Raw genomic sequence first — 12,571 nt, 5'->3', positions numbered from 1 at the left:
CAGATGTGGTTTTTGGCTCCTATGGATTCCCTAAGTGAGGCTAAATTAAATAGAGTACCACATGAATCCTGGAAATATATCCAGTTTGATATAACCTATGACTTCAGAATTATTTTGGAGAAAGGATTCAAGAAATCTGTACAAATCCAGGAAATCAGTGCAGGTGTAGAAGAGGAATGTTCCACAAGTCACAGGACATGAGCACTAGAAATCTCTGAATTTGATCTGGAAAAACTGCCATTTCTATATTACAAAATGTATTGTGACATTTTTTTAAAACATCAGATTTTGAAATATTTTTCAAAATTATGTTCTCTTCAGTTCTTATAGCCAGAATGAAGGATGATTTTTAAAAATAATTAATTTGTTGTTTTGTGGCATATTATACTTTTTTCCTTGGGGAAAAAAAAAACTTCAAACATCTGAGATTAATTCTGTGATGAACAGAGATTATTCTGAGATTAATTGCTTGTACAAACAATACCAAATTGAACTCCTTGGAGTCATTGTAACCATACAGACCAAAAACCAGTGTATTCACTGGGACAGAAGAATACCGAGAGAAGTTTCAAACATTCAAACATTGTTTTCAAACAAAAAAAACTTGCTAGGAGATAATTTTTCAATAAATTCAAGAGGTAGAAAATTTGAGCCACGAGAATTCTGGCAAGATTCTACAGAACACTGTCAAGAGCACCTAATCTGGAGTGAGAGCCTGGCAAATGAGAGAACCCCAAATTATTAGAATTCAGGGAGGGTGCTTGGAGGGACAGTCAATCCATCAGGCTGCCAAGGAGGAGAATACAGGTTCTGCTGGTGGCAAGGGAATTGTGGTTTTTAACTACATTGCTACTGAAGTTCTGAATGAAAGAACAGGCCCTATTGAAATAAAAGAAGTATGAGACATTCTGTCTGATGTGTCTTGACAAGGCACTTGAGCAGTATTCAACACTCAAATTATTACAGAAAGAATTGGGTGATTCAAGAGACCTGAACAAGGAAAATATTGAATTAACTGTCATCTCTGATGGAGCAGGCACTCCCATTTTCAAAAAAGACTATTAAAGTTTTTATGTAATGACTCGCAGCTGCTTTTTAAATTCATTTTTAAAGACTTTAAGCCCATCCAAAAGTGGGAGCTGCAGAACTCCACTGTGTTCTTCACTGTCACTCTCAAGTGCTTCAAAAGGTGGCAGAAGTGCCACCCAGCTCACACATCTCCTGGGCTGGCCATGGCTATGGGTACTTTACTGGAAGGGGCTAATTATGATTAAAAGGGTATCAAGGTGATTGTTTTATCTCAGGACTGAGCATTCTGCCATGCCTGGTGATGTGGCCCAGACATATCCAGTAGTTCCACCTGAAAGCAGCTGTCCTTGCACAAAAATCAGGGATAATCATATGCTGGAGGGATTGAGTGGTTGGGCTCAGCTCCCTGCTGTGCTGGTATTTTTCAATTTGGAATTGCCAGGAAAGATGCAAGTCCAAAGTGAATCCTTGTCTTTAAAACACTAAAATGAGCCAGAAATCAGAGGCTTTAAATGTTTAAATGATGATGAAGGTCAAAGACAAAGTGCAGACTGTGGCAGTGAGGGCGTGTCAGAGACAAATTCGGATTTCCACTGAAGGAAGTGGACTGGAGCTCAGAGGGGGAGGCAGACAAGGCTGCAAGGAGAAGGGAGGCTGCAGTCAGCACTAGCACAAAGGACATTCCCAGGCATGGCTCCAGCATTTTATTGTAGGTCAGAAAGTCCAAGGATCCTCCCATCCCTATAGGGACAATGAGAGGGATTTCAGAAAGGGGCAATAGAGGTTTTAGAGAAGGGGGCTGTGGTGTATGGTGGTGCTGGGAAAGGCAATTTCTCCTTGAAAATCTTATCAGCTCCAGCTGGGAGAGTGGGAGAAGAGAAGGGGAACAGGTGGTTCCTGAATTCACCCAGAAGAAGGTGCATTGCAGTCTAAATTCTATAGCTGAGAGGAGGGTACAAAGTGACAAGCCTTTTGCTTCATTTGAAGTGGTTTTTAATTTGTTTAATTTATTACAGGGTAAATGCCTTAGCTAGCACTGTGCTCTTGCAGGGAATGGAGTTAACAATGGGATGTGTATTTGTGAAAGGTGTTGGAAAAGCCCTGGTGGCTGCATTGAGCTCTTCCTGGGTGAGTAAATGCTGTACTAGCTCACACTATGTGAACAAAAAACATAGAAATATTTCAGCAAGTTCTTACTCCTTGTTTGGGCAATGCAGCCATCTTTGTGCTCAGTTAAAAGGAAACTTCAAAAGTGAAAGCTTTGCATTTATTCTGTGTGGCTCTCCCAGAGACAGCATAACAAGACATTCCCAGGAGTCTTTTGCCAAATCACTGATGCCAGTGATCCTGGACTCGTGTGGCTGGGAACCGGTATCATTTACAAGTACACAAATTCAGTGTTTTCTGCAAATTAACTGAAGAATTCTTTTGCCTTTGAAAATCAAGCACTGAGATAATACGTTGGCAGGCAGGAAAGGGAGAAATTCATTTGCAGAGGCTCACTAGGCTCAAGATAGAACTCCACAAAGCTTGGAAAAACAGCTTTCTGTGGCTCTGCTGAGTTCCTGTTAATTACTTAGCCAGACATGATCTTGCACAACTTGTTCAATACCAGGGACTAGGAGATTTTCTGTGGTAAAGAGAGCCCATAATAACCCTGTTCTCTAATCTCTTTTTCTGTAGCTGATGCCACCCTTTAGAAAAGTGTTGTGTGTTTATATACATATCTCCCTGAGGCACCTAATTGAGAAATGACTTTGTGAGGGAATGAGAACATTTGGATGGGAGGAAGTGATTACACAGGCACAGGTTGACTTGTTTGATTACTCTTACATGCCAATATTGTTATCGGGAGACTGACTGTGTATTAAAGCATTCCCGAGGGACTTGGGTGGGCATGGCACCTTTGGAGAGCCTAGCAGAGAGTCCCCAAATCTCTGCTGTCTGTGAGCAGCCACAGCCACTCCTCCCAAAGGCAGGGCAAGGCTTTGCCATCAAACATCAGCCTCCGAAGGAGTGGTTATTTCTGCCTCTCAAGAAAAGCTGCTGTGCTGGATGGGCTGAAGGCAGGTCTGCTGGTTCTTAATTGCCTCCTTCCCCAGTGACTTGGGAGATTGTTCTCTAACTGGCTGTAATTGCCCTTTTCTGTAAACTAACCAAAGTGCACTCTGCTTTCCGTGTTATGTTCATTAACAGGATTCTGTTCTGTGGGTTAATGTATGCTGGGAATGTCCAGGCTGTAGGAACAGACTGATTCGTGTAGCAAGTGTTTGTGAAATGCCCTGAGGAACAAATCTCTGCCAGGTAACTGATTCAAAATGAAATCCCTACTGTTGAGGACAGAGTATCCATGGGTGCTCAAGTTGCAGGGTGGATTTATGTGTGAAACATTCACCTAAAGAGGGGAGATAAACTTTTTATTGTCCCTGAAAGAGTTTGGGGGGAAGGCTGGTTCTGAGCCTCTGTCTGCAGAAGATTTCTCCCTGTGGTTTGTGATTGTGGCATGATTACTTGTGTGAGGTGAGGAGGGGATTTATTCTGTGAGTAGCACTTTTGGTGTTTTTGTGAGGAAAGTGGGCTGCTAATTTGGCGCTGGAGAAATGTGGGAAGAATGAAAGCTTCCCTTTGTACCCTGACTCGAACAAAATGAATGAAAGAAGGCTCCCCATGCATTGCTTGAAAAAAAAAAATATAAAAAGGTCTGAATCCTAGCATTCGTTTTCCTTCTTATTCTCTAGATATTCAGCAGTGTGGACTGGTTGGTTTTCAGATGGACAAAGGTGCCTCTAACAGCATCCAGCTCTTACTGCAGCCCCTGGATGTGGACTTTTCTGCTGTGTCTCCTATAATGAGCACAAAAGCATGGCTGCTGTGCCAAGCACAACTGGAGAGGTTTGCCTAGCAATGGTGTTGACTGCTGGATAGTAATGGGTTTTTTCCTGCATAAGGAGATGATTCCAGTGAGAACTCAGCTCTGAATCCCTGAGTGTCTCTGTGTGGACACTGCTCTGCTGGCAGTGGGGGCTCTTGAACCTCTGTGGAACAGTAACAGATTTCCTTAGTGCAGCAAACCATGGCAGAAAGACGCTCTCAAAAAGGCACAGGCGGGAAGCTATTGCTGAAAAACTTGTTTCACAATTGCCTTTAGAGTGAATTTCCTGTTGTGTAGGAGCCCTTGCTCAGAGCATTTCCCCACGTGTTTCCAGAGAGAGAGCACTTGATGGCTGGGCTTGTGTGCAGTGCTCACATCTCAAAGGCACCAGCACTCCAAGTGCTTGGTGCTCAGAATCAGCCCTGATGAGCATTTATACGCCTGGTTTGGCTAATAGCATCACCCCAAGTGTTCTGATGTGCAAAATTGTTTAACTGTATGCGAGAACTACTGCTCTTGCTGGGTATTTGGATACCCCAATGGTCTGGGGAGGAGGCAGAGGAATATAGGAGTTGTAGAAACAGAAATAAGGACTTAGAAATGAAATAGAAATCTGCTTTTAAAAACAAAAGGCTTGCTTATTGTTCCTGAAAGCATTGGGTATTTACAGGAAAAACCCTCGAGAATAAAGTCTGGAGAATGTGATATTGCATGCTTAGGGATTCAATTAGTCTCTGACTATGATTCCCACATGTGGAAAATGACAAGAAATAACTGTCATGCTGTTGAGCTCCATCTATTCTTTCCAAGTTGCACACATCTTTGAAAACTGCTCTGAATAAATTTAATGGTGTCTCTGGATAGAACAGATCAGGAAAATAAGAGTAGAAGAGACCCCGGCGAGTAGTCTGGGCCTTTCACTCTATCAGATGCTTATGTCACTTGCTCAAGTGCATGCTGTGCTTCCACCCTGAAACTGGTAACTTTAAATGCTTACCTGCTAGTCTGGTAATGAAAATTATCCTGCTAACTCTTAGAAGTCATGCTGGGGCTGTAACACCATGAGGGTCTTTTTTTCCCCCTTTTGCTCTTTTTGTTCTTTTTAAATTCAGTGATGGTGAGGTTCAAAAAGGCAAGCATCTTGTATTGTTCTGGCTACTTTACAGCAATAGTGAGAGAAATAATACGAAGAGGGCTCTAGAAGATATTCTGTATTTGCAACATACATGTGTATGCCCCTACATATGCACAACCAGAAGTGCATCTCTGTATGTATGTGGGAAAAATCGCTTTTAATCTCAGGTTGTGGTTTATGTATCTGCTGGCTGCACCTGCGCACTTTGAATCCTTAGCAGGAAAAAGAGCTTCTCCATTTAAACACCCACTAGCACACATGTGCCTGGGATGGCATCCCCCAGTTCCTGGCCTTACCTTCACGTCGTTGATGTTCATCCTCGTCCCCTCCTTCCCGACAAAGATGTCGTCGATGTCAACCAGAATGTACCTCTCCAAGGAGAGTGTGAGCTTCTTTCCCGACAGGAAGGAGATGGCGTCGAGGAAGATGAGCTTGTGGAGCCAGAAGGTCAGGTTGTTCCCAAAGAGGACTCTCTGGATGCCGTCGTGCAGGCCCAGGTCCTGGATGACGGTCGCGTGGAGCGCAGCCCTGGGCAGCGTGGCCGGGGTGGGCCTGGCGGGCTGCAGCTGGCTCAGGAGCACGGGCTGGTAGGTGGAATGGTTGAACTGGAACACCGTCCAGTCCTCGCCGGGCAGGGGGCCCTGCTCCACCCTGGGCGCTTTGGTGATGCGCAGCAGGGGCGACCGAGGGTTCACCACGCAGTCTCTGAGGGCCACGTTGTTGTAGAGCTGCAGAGGCAGCCCTTTCAGTCTGGTGCTCGGGGAGCTGTTCTCGTTGGCTTTATGAAAACCAATTATGCTAACACTGTATTCCACACAGTATTTTTCCAGAAGCTCTCTATTCCACGAGTCCATGGACACGTACTTTAAAATATTCTCGTATATAACAATCGTGTACTTCCCTCTCCCGTTGTCTGTGAGAGGGGGAATGTCCCCCTTGGCTGGTGCGATGACCATGTGGTACTGAAACTTGCTGGACTCGAGGATGGCTATGATGTCTTGCCCCAGCTGGGAGTACTGGCTTTCCACGAACAGGAGCACGGTGGGGTCGGTCCTGGAGGGATCAATTGGCTTAGGTGTCCTCAGCTCCACGGACCTGTAGGGCAGAAGTTTGAGGTCCTCGCACTCCGCTCGCCCAGTCGTTTCCACGAGGGCCATTTCCTGCTTGTAGCCAGTGTAGAGGAAATAGGCAGAGATGACAATACTGGCCAAGCAGAAGGTGGCCAGGAGAACGATCAGCGTTCGGAAGCTTCTGCGGAGCTTCCCGACGAGATTCATCTTTCACGGGGCTTCCAGCTCCTGCTGGACTTGCCGCTTTGCCGGGTGCTCTTCCTAAAGTGCCATGGGAACGAGGAGTTGTGAAGGTTCCCCTTCCAAGATGTTCATGTGACCATTGCAGTGCATTTATGAAGCGTTCGGGGAGGCTGTAAGGCTGTCGGAGAGGGAAGTCAAAGGATCCGCAAAGACAAACTGAAAGAGGTTTTCTCAGAAAGCAGCAGCTGCCAATAATCAATGAAGAGGGCTCTTAACATTATCTGCAACAAGAAGTAAAAGAAGAGTAAGTAAAACAAAATCCATAAAGCAATTAAAAACACACATTAATAAGGCTGATTGATAGTGGTAATGTGAGTAGAGAGGGAAGTTTCTGAGTAGTTCAAGGAGCACTCAGTGTCACTTGCTTTCTTGGTGCATTAAGATAAGCTGCATTAAACAGCTCCCCTTGTGTTCTTAGGATACAGAAATGAACTCTGGACATAACTTGTTGAGGATGTGCATCTGCTTATCCGCTTTTCTTATCTAAAATGCATTGTTGCTATTGCAGATGGAAACAATGAAAGATTATAGGCGCAAAATTAGGACAAAGTGAATCTTTGCTAAATCTGGGACCATGTTCTATGTCAAATTCAAATTTCATAAGGGATAAATTCTGTGTTGGATTGGACAACTAATATGACCCAAGTGAAAGACATGACAGGAGTTTGAGGAGAGATTTGTAGGGCTTTCTTTCCAGTTTCTGTTCTGCACTTGGAGCAAGTTCAAGATTCTGTGGGGATTTTCCAAGTGAATGGGCAGGCTGCTACTACTGCAGGGTGCAGCTGTGCATGGCTCTGCCTCCACCAGGGATCAGTGGGAGGTGCTGTGTAGCAGAAGTACCTCAAAGGGGCTATTGTAGTTCTAGGTGGGCAAATAGGTGGTGTGTGTGCTGGTCCATGACAACTCTGGCTGAAGCCCTCGGCCTCTGGGCTGCCCCTGTACGGATGAAGTACAAGGTGCTTAAACCTCATTGCTCTGAAGCCCTTGTGCAATTCCTGGCAGTTCTGCCTAAATTCATGAGAAATTACCATTTGTAACAGTAAACCCTATGATTCAGAGGCAGTTAAAGCTAGCTAAATAAATAGCCCGTGCTGCTCTATGGATTTAAGTAGGAATTAACATCCTTGTGAATTATTTATATTGTTTGTCTAGTGGAACAATGTGAGACAAAAAACAATGAATTATTTTGGAACTGCAGGGGAGAAATGCTTTTTCCATGCAGATACTTCCCAGTTGACAAGTTCTCCTCCATTAACTCAGATTACACTTTCGACTTGTGTTCTGAAAACTCTTCATTCATCTTAAGGTTTGCACCTAAAAGTGGAAAATGCTTGTGAGAAGCGTTTAGAAAGGAGGAGTTGTTTTCTGAGACCATTTGTGACTTTGGCAGGTTCAAGCTCTTATCTGATTTACCTTCCTCAGTTGGAATCTTGCAAGGAGATATTGGTACCCCTGGATTGTGGGCTATTCCAGCAGTGACCCTACTGTGTCACACAACTGGCCAAGAGGGGAGTGAGGCAGGGACAGAAATAAGAAACCTCTTCTGCATTTATTCCTTTCTTTTGTGTGAGAGAACAAATGTAAGAGAAATCACAGCTACCTTTAGGAAATTGAAATAATCCTGATAATCTTAAGAGTATTTGCCCTGCTTTGGTGCTTCCCTTGTTTTACAATTGTCTGCTTGCTGGGATTTCACTTCTTATTAAACCTACAATTAAGATTTCTTCAAAAGATAACACTGGATCAAGCAAAGCATCCTCTGCAAGACGGTGTTGGAGTTTGGGTGACATTGGGGACTCAGCTGGTGTCCGAGGGTGACGTTATGGGGTTTGTATCTCCAATCGTGTGTTCTGTGCATGTTTGATATTATGTTCTGTGCTTTCAGAACTGACTCTGAAAGTGAAGGTTTGTTTTGTCTTGTTATCAGTCGGTTCACCTCCCCCATGATCTGCTGTCTAGAAGAGGCTGGTGCTGTCTGGCTTGCTTTGCTTTTGCCTTTGCTTCCTAGTTAGTTTAGCCAAGCAGTCCAACTCTTTCCCTGGACTGTTTCTTTTCCTTTCCTCTTCCTGAATACCATCCAGCCTGCTCTGGACTGGGACTGGGAAACACCGAGGAACACCCAGAGCCTGTTGTCTGTGATCTGCAGCAGCCATCCCCAGTGCCCAGAGCAATCCCCAGCGCCCAGACCCGGGCGACCACTCCCAGGAAAGACTTTCTGGATTTGTTCATCTCTTCAGAGTGGTGAAAGAGTTTTGTTGTCATCTGGTGGTGTTAATTTATTTTGGTGCTGGGGAGTGCTTTGTTTGTTAACTAAACACGTTCTTTTCCACTTCTCTCAGAGAAACTTTTTTTTCCCGAACCAGGTGGGTGGGGAGGGGCCGTGGGGGGTTTGTTTTCTGGGGGGGCTCCTCCCAGAGGGTTTTCCCCAAATTTGCCCTAAACTAGGACAGCCCGACTCGGAGGGTTTATCAGCTCAGACCTCTTGCTGTCCGTGGGAGGGGCAGCCTCCGGGTCTGGGTGATGTCCCCCCAAAAAGCCACCAAAGCCTGTCCGGGCAGCAGGCGGGTCGCTCGGGCCGCGTCCCCTCGGCTTGCTCCGGGCTTTAGAGGGCAATCGCTTCTCGCTTGTGCTCCCGAGGAGGCTTCGGAAATCCCCAGGGCGCCCCGAGCACCTCCGTTAAAACTCCGGCGTTTAAAACGAAATAAAAGCCGGGAGTTCTGCTCTAAGAAATGCGCCGCCGGATCCCCCTGGATGCCGCGCCGATGTTTCAGCCTCCGCCTGCGGCACGAGGGAATGGCTTGTGAGGTGAGCTAAACTGGCACGGGTTTCCTGCAGTGCTTGGCTCTCTGCTGGAAGCTGTCTAAACAATAAACTTCACGAATTTTGCAGCTTGTGTTGCTAAACCTGGAGAAGCCCCTGACTTCATACTAATTGAAACAAAACTATGGTCTTCATCCCTATTTCCTTCCAATGACACCGGTAAAATCTCATTGAGATAAAATACTAATAATCAGATTACATGTTAGCTACTATGTGTTGTATGTAGATGTTATAATTAAGTGCAAGTATTCCCACTTATTGAGATGTATCATTACATAAAATTGATAAAGAGTTTAAACTTGCATAAGGAAACCTGGCATTGGAGCACACCTTTTTTAGTCTGCACTTTGTTTTTGAACGGCTCTGTTGAACCGATTATACTGTTTAGTAAAAAAAAAGAATGGTGTGAAGTAATTAAAGGTTATGAAAATAAATCAGCTAAATTAGCCATTAGTGGAACTTTCTCCAAGGCATAATTGGAAGTTAAGTGCCATTTGCACCCTTTGAAATTCTCTCCCTTAAAGTTCAACAGCTTTACCTTCACTCCAGAATTCAACTATCTTTGGAGAGTTCCTGTGCTAGATTAATTTGAAAAACATGAAAATGGGCCATATTTCATAATTAGTGTTACTAATGGAGTTTCATTTTGGTAACTGGTGTTTGAGGTCCTGTGGTCACCGATGAGCATTCCTCATACCTCCTCTTCAGGTCGAGGAACCAAGGCTGCGTTGATGCAGAGTTGGTCCTTCAGTGGATCTTGTCCATTCAGTTGATTTCCTCAATGTGGGGCCTTTGCCCAGCAAGAGCAGAACGCTGCAGTACAACTCTGCTGTGATACCACAGACATCTGCGGGGAGTCTAATTTTTCTTTAATTCAGGCAGCTGAAGAAAAATGGAGGTTTAAAAATTGCTGCCTCTTTGCTAAATAACACTTCCTGCTTGCCCGCGAAAATGCGTTTGATGGATGACTAAAGCTTGCTGATTTTGAAGATGATTGATTGGGAGATTAGGACTTGACTATTTAAAACTGATAGCACGACAGCGAAGAGAAACAGCCCCTTGTTAATGCCATGTGTTAACTGAGCAGCAGGAATTAAAGCTGACTCCTCCTGGGCCAGCTCCCACGGGAACAGCTTTCCCCAGGGCTTGGTGCCTGAGCCAGCAGCCTTGGTGTGTGGGCTGGGGGAGCTCCTCTTACCTCTGATCATGGGGAGGCAGAGAATCTCTGAGCCACTTGAGCTTGTGGGAAGTAGAAATATTGATATTAAGCCATCAGCTGTGTTGGCTCACCCTGAGGATGGAGCTAAGGGACTGGATATCTGCAGCAGGTTCAGAGCGTGTCAGTGCTGACAGTGCCCAGCAGAGGAGCAGGACCCTCGTTGTTCCACGGCAGCGTGGCCATTCCCAACCTCCTGTCTGCACCAGAGTGCACTGCAGGGAGCAATTCACCTGGAGGCAGGCCAGAACTTTCCCTTCCTTATTCCAGTATAAATCAGAAGTCAGAATGTCTTTATTGTCTATATATAAAACTTCCCTTTAGGCTAAAAAACGAATGTAAAGCCTTTCCTCTTTTCTTTCCTTTCTAAGCTTGTATGACTCCTGTCATTTACTAGCAGCCCAATGAATCATGATTGCTGCCTTGCTGCTCCTTGCATGGGACTCCTCATTCATTACAGAAACAAGCAACCTGATTTGAGTGATAAATGACTCCTGGTGACCATTTGCAAAATATTCAGGGCTTCTGTTCACTGCAGAAGGAAAAAAGAGCATTTTTCTTTTCTTTCTCTCAGAAAAGTTTCCAGGAGATTTTTTGGCTGAGCTCACAAAACTTAAATCCTCCTTGAAAGTAACTTTTCTTTTTTTTTTAATGTAATGAAGCTGCAAGGTGTTTTGTGTTTGTAAATGTGGCTTTGCTTGAGAGGGGTGTTGGTATCAGCTTCTCATAGCTCATCACAAGGTATTAGAAAGCTCTTTTTACCTAGGATAAGACCAGCCTCTCAGCTGATAAGGGCTGTTACAGACCTCCTGACTTGTATTTTATCATTTCTGAGTGGAGAGGCTGCTCAGTACTTTTACCTCTTTTATTTCTTTTCAATGCATAATCATGTGTACGTTAAACCCCCAATTTTTCAGTATTTTCAGCCATTTGATCAAGTCTGTATTGCACATGTAATTGTCTGTGATTTCAGAAAGCTAAATGATGCCAGAGGGTGAAGTCAATAATCAATTTATATAAAGCAAAGTGTTTGACATCAACTTGTGCACTTGATGAAAGCTGGTGTGATTTCAGTGTGAAACAATTGGAAGGGAGCTTATTTGAACCTTCTGACTTCTATTTCTCTTTGGCTTTAAACTTTTCCAGATGATTTCAGAGAGTGGTGAAAAGGCTCTCTGGTGGAGCAGTGGCTGGAGGGTGACTTGGAGATGAGTTTTGCCCATAGGGATCTTCTCGCACGTGTGCACACCTATGCACATGCACATCCTTTGGTTCCCCAGCCCAAATGTGACATTTCATGTGGCTTAGCTCCTTGCAGAAATGTGTTTTAAGACTTAGCCAGACCACCCTTCTCGTGAGTGTTGCCTGATGCTCGACCTCACTGCTTCCTTCTTCTGACCCATTAACTTCCAACAGTCCCACAGTCATTTGGACCACCCAGAAAACCCCATAAATATCCCATCTGGGATGTTTCAGTGAGGCTTCCTCCAAATGGCACAATTTATGGGTCTCTAACGCGTTGGTACTTCTGAACTTAAAGAATAGTTGCAATATTTCCTCAGAAATTTCTGACTTGTGCTTTCTCTGGAACGTCAGGAGTGGAAGCTCCTAGAAATCAGTAATTTAGGTGTAGTCTGAGGAGAGCCATGGAGAGAACCTATCTATGTATTTCTTGTTTCTTGACAGAGTGGCTCTAGTGATCATAACAACAGATAAGTGTTAGTGACCACGCTCACCCTCTGAGAAGCTCCAGATGTTGTGTGGTGGTACCGAAATGATCACAATACACATAGTATTTTGATGTCACAGGAAAAATATCTTAACTCTGAGGCCAGACTTAAAACAATTTAATGATGACTTTAAATGTGCCTTCTCAATGCAGTTTCTAATAAATGTGTCTCCCTAGCATGAATGATGGTATCAAGATCTACTACTTCTCACCAGTAACTCACCAAAAATTCAAAAAGCTAAACAGCATTAAAGGGTACAAGCCTGGCTTTCCCAAGGTCCCTCAGACAGCTGTGACTGAGCTGGAAGCAGCAGCCCCTTGCCCTTGCATAAGGCCCTTCAGCAGCTGTTTCCAACCCTCATGATGTGTGTAGGTGTGAGAACTCTGGGCTTGGTTTGGGGTCTCATGTGGTGGTAAAGACTCTCTTTTAACTTGTGCTTCTAAAGAAAAACTCTGC

At 44.6% G+C, this 12,571-nt stretch overlaps 1 protein-coding gene across 2 annotated transcripts in view; it reads right to left on the bottom strand.

Annotated features, from left to right (window-relative positions):
• Positions 1-12,571, bottom strand: part of NDST4 (N-deacetylase and N-sulfotransferase 4) — a 79,677-nt gene that overhangs the window by 47,951 nt on the left and 19,155 nt on the right. For both annotated transcript variants that reach the window (XM_021531490.3, XM_021531489.3), the window contains one exon: positions 5,333-6,570. In XM_021531490.3, the coding sequence (XP_021387165.2) occupies positions 5,333-6,313 (981 nt within the window). In that variant the 5' untranslated portion in view covers positions 6,314-6,570. The remainder of the gene's footprint in view (positions 1-5,332; positions 6,571-12,571) is intronic.

The sequence above is a fragment of the Lonchura striata genome, chromosome 4 (genome assembly GCF_046129695.1).
Source record: "Lonchura striata isolate bLonStr1 chromosome 4, bLonStr1.mat, whole genome shotgun sequence".
In the NCBI taxonomy this organism is placed as follows: domain Eukaryota; kingdom Metazoa; phylum Chordata; class Aves; order Passeriformes; family Estrildidae; genus Lonchura; species Lonchura striata.
This window is presented reverse-complemented; position numbering and strand designations above follow the sequence as displayed.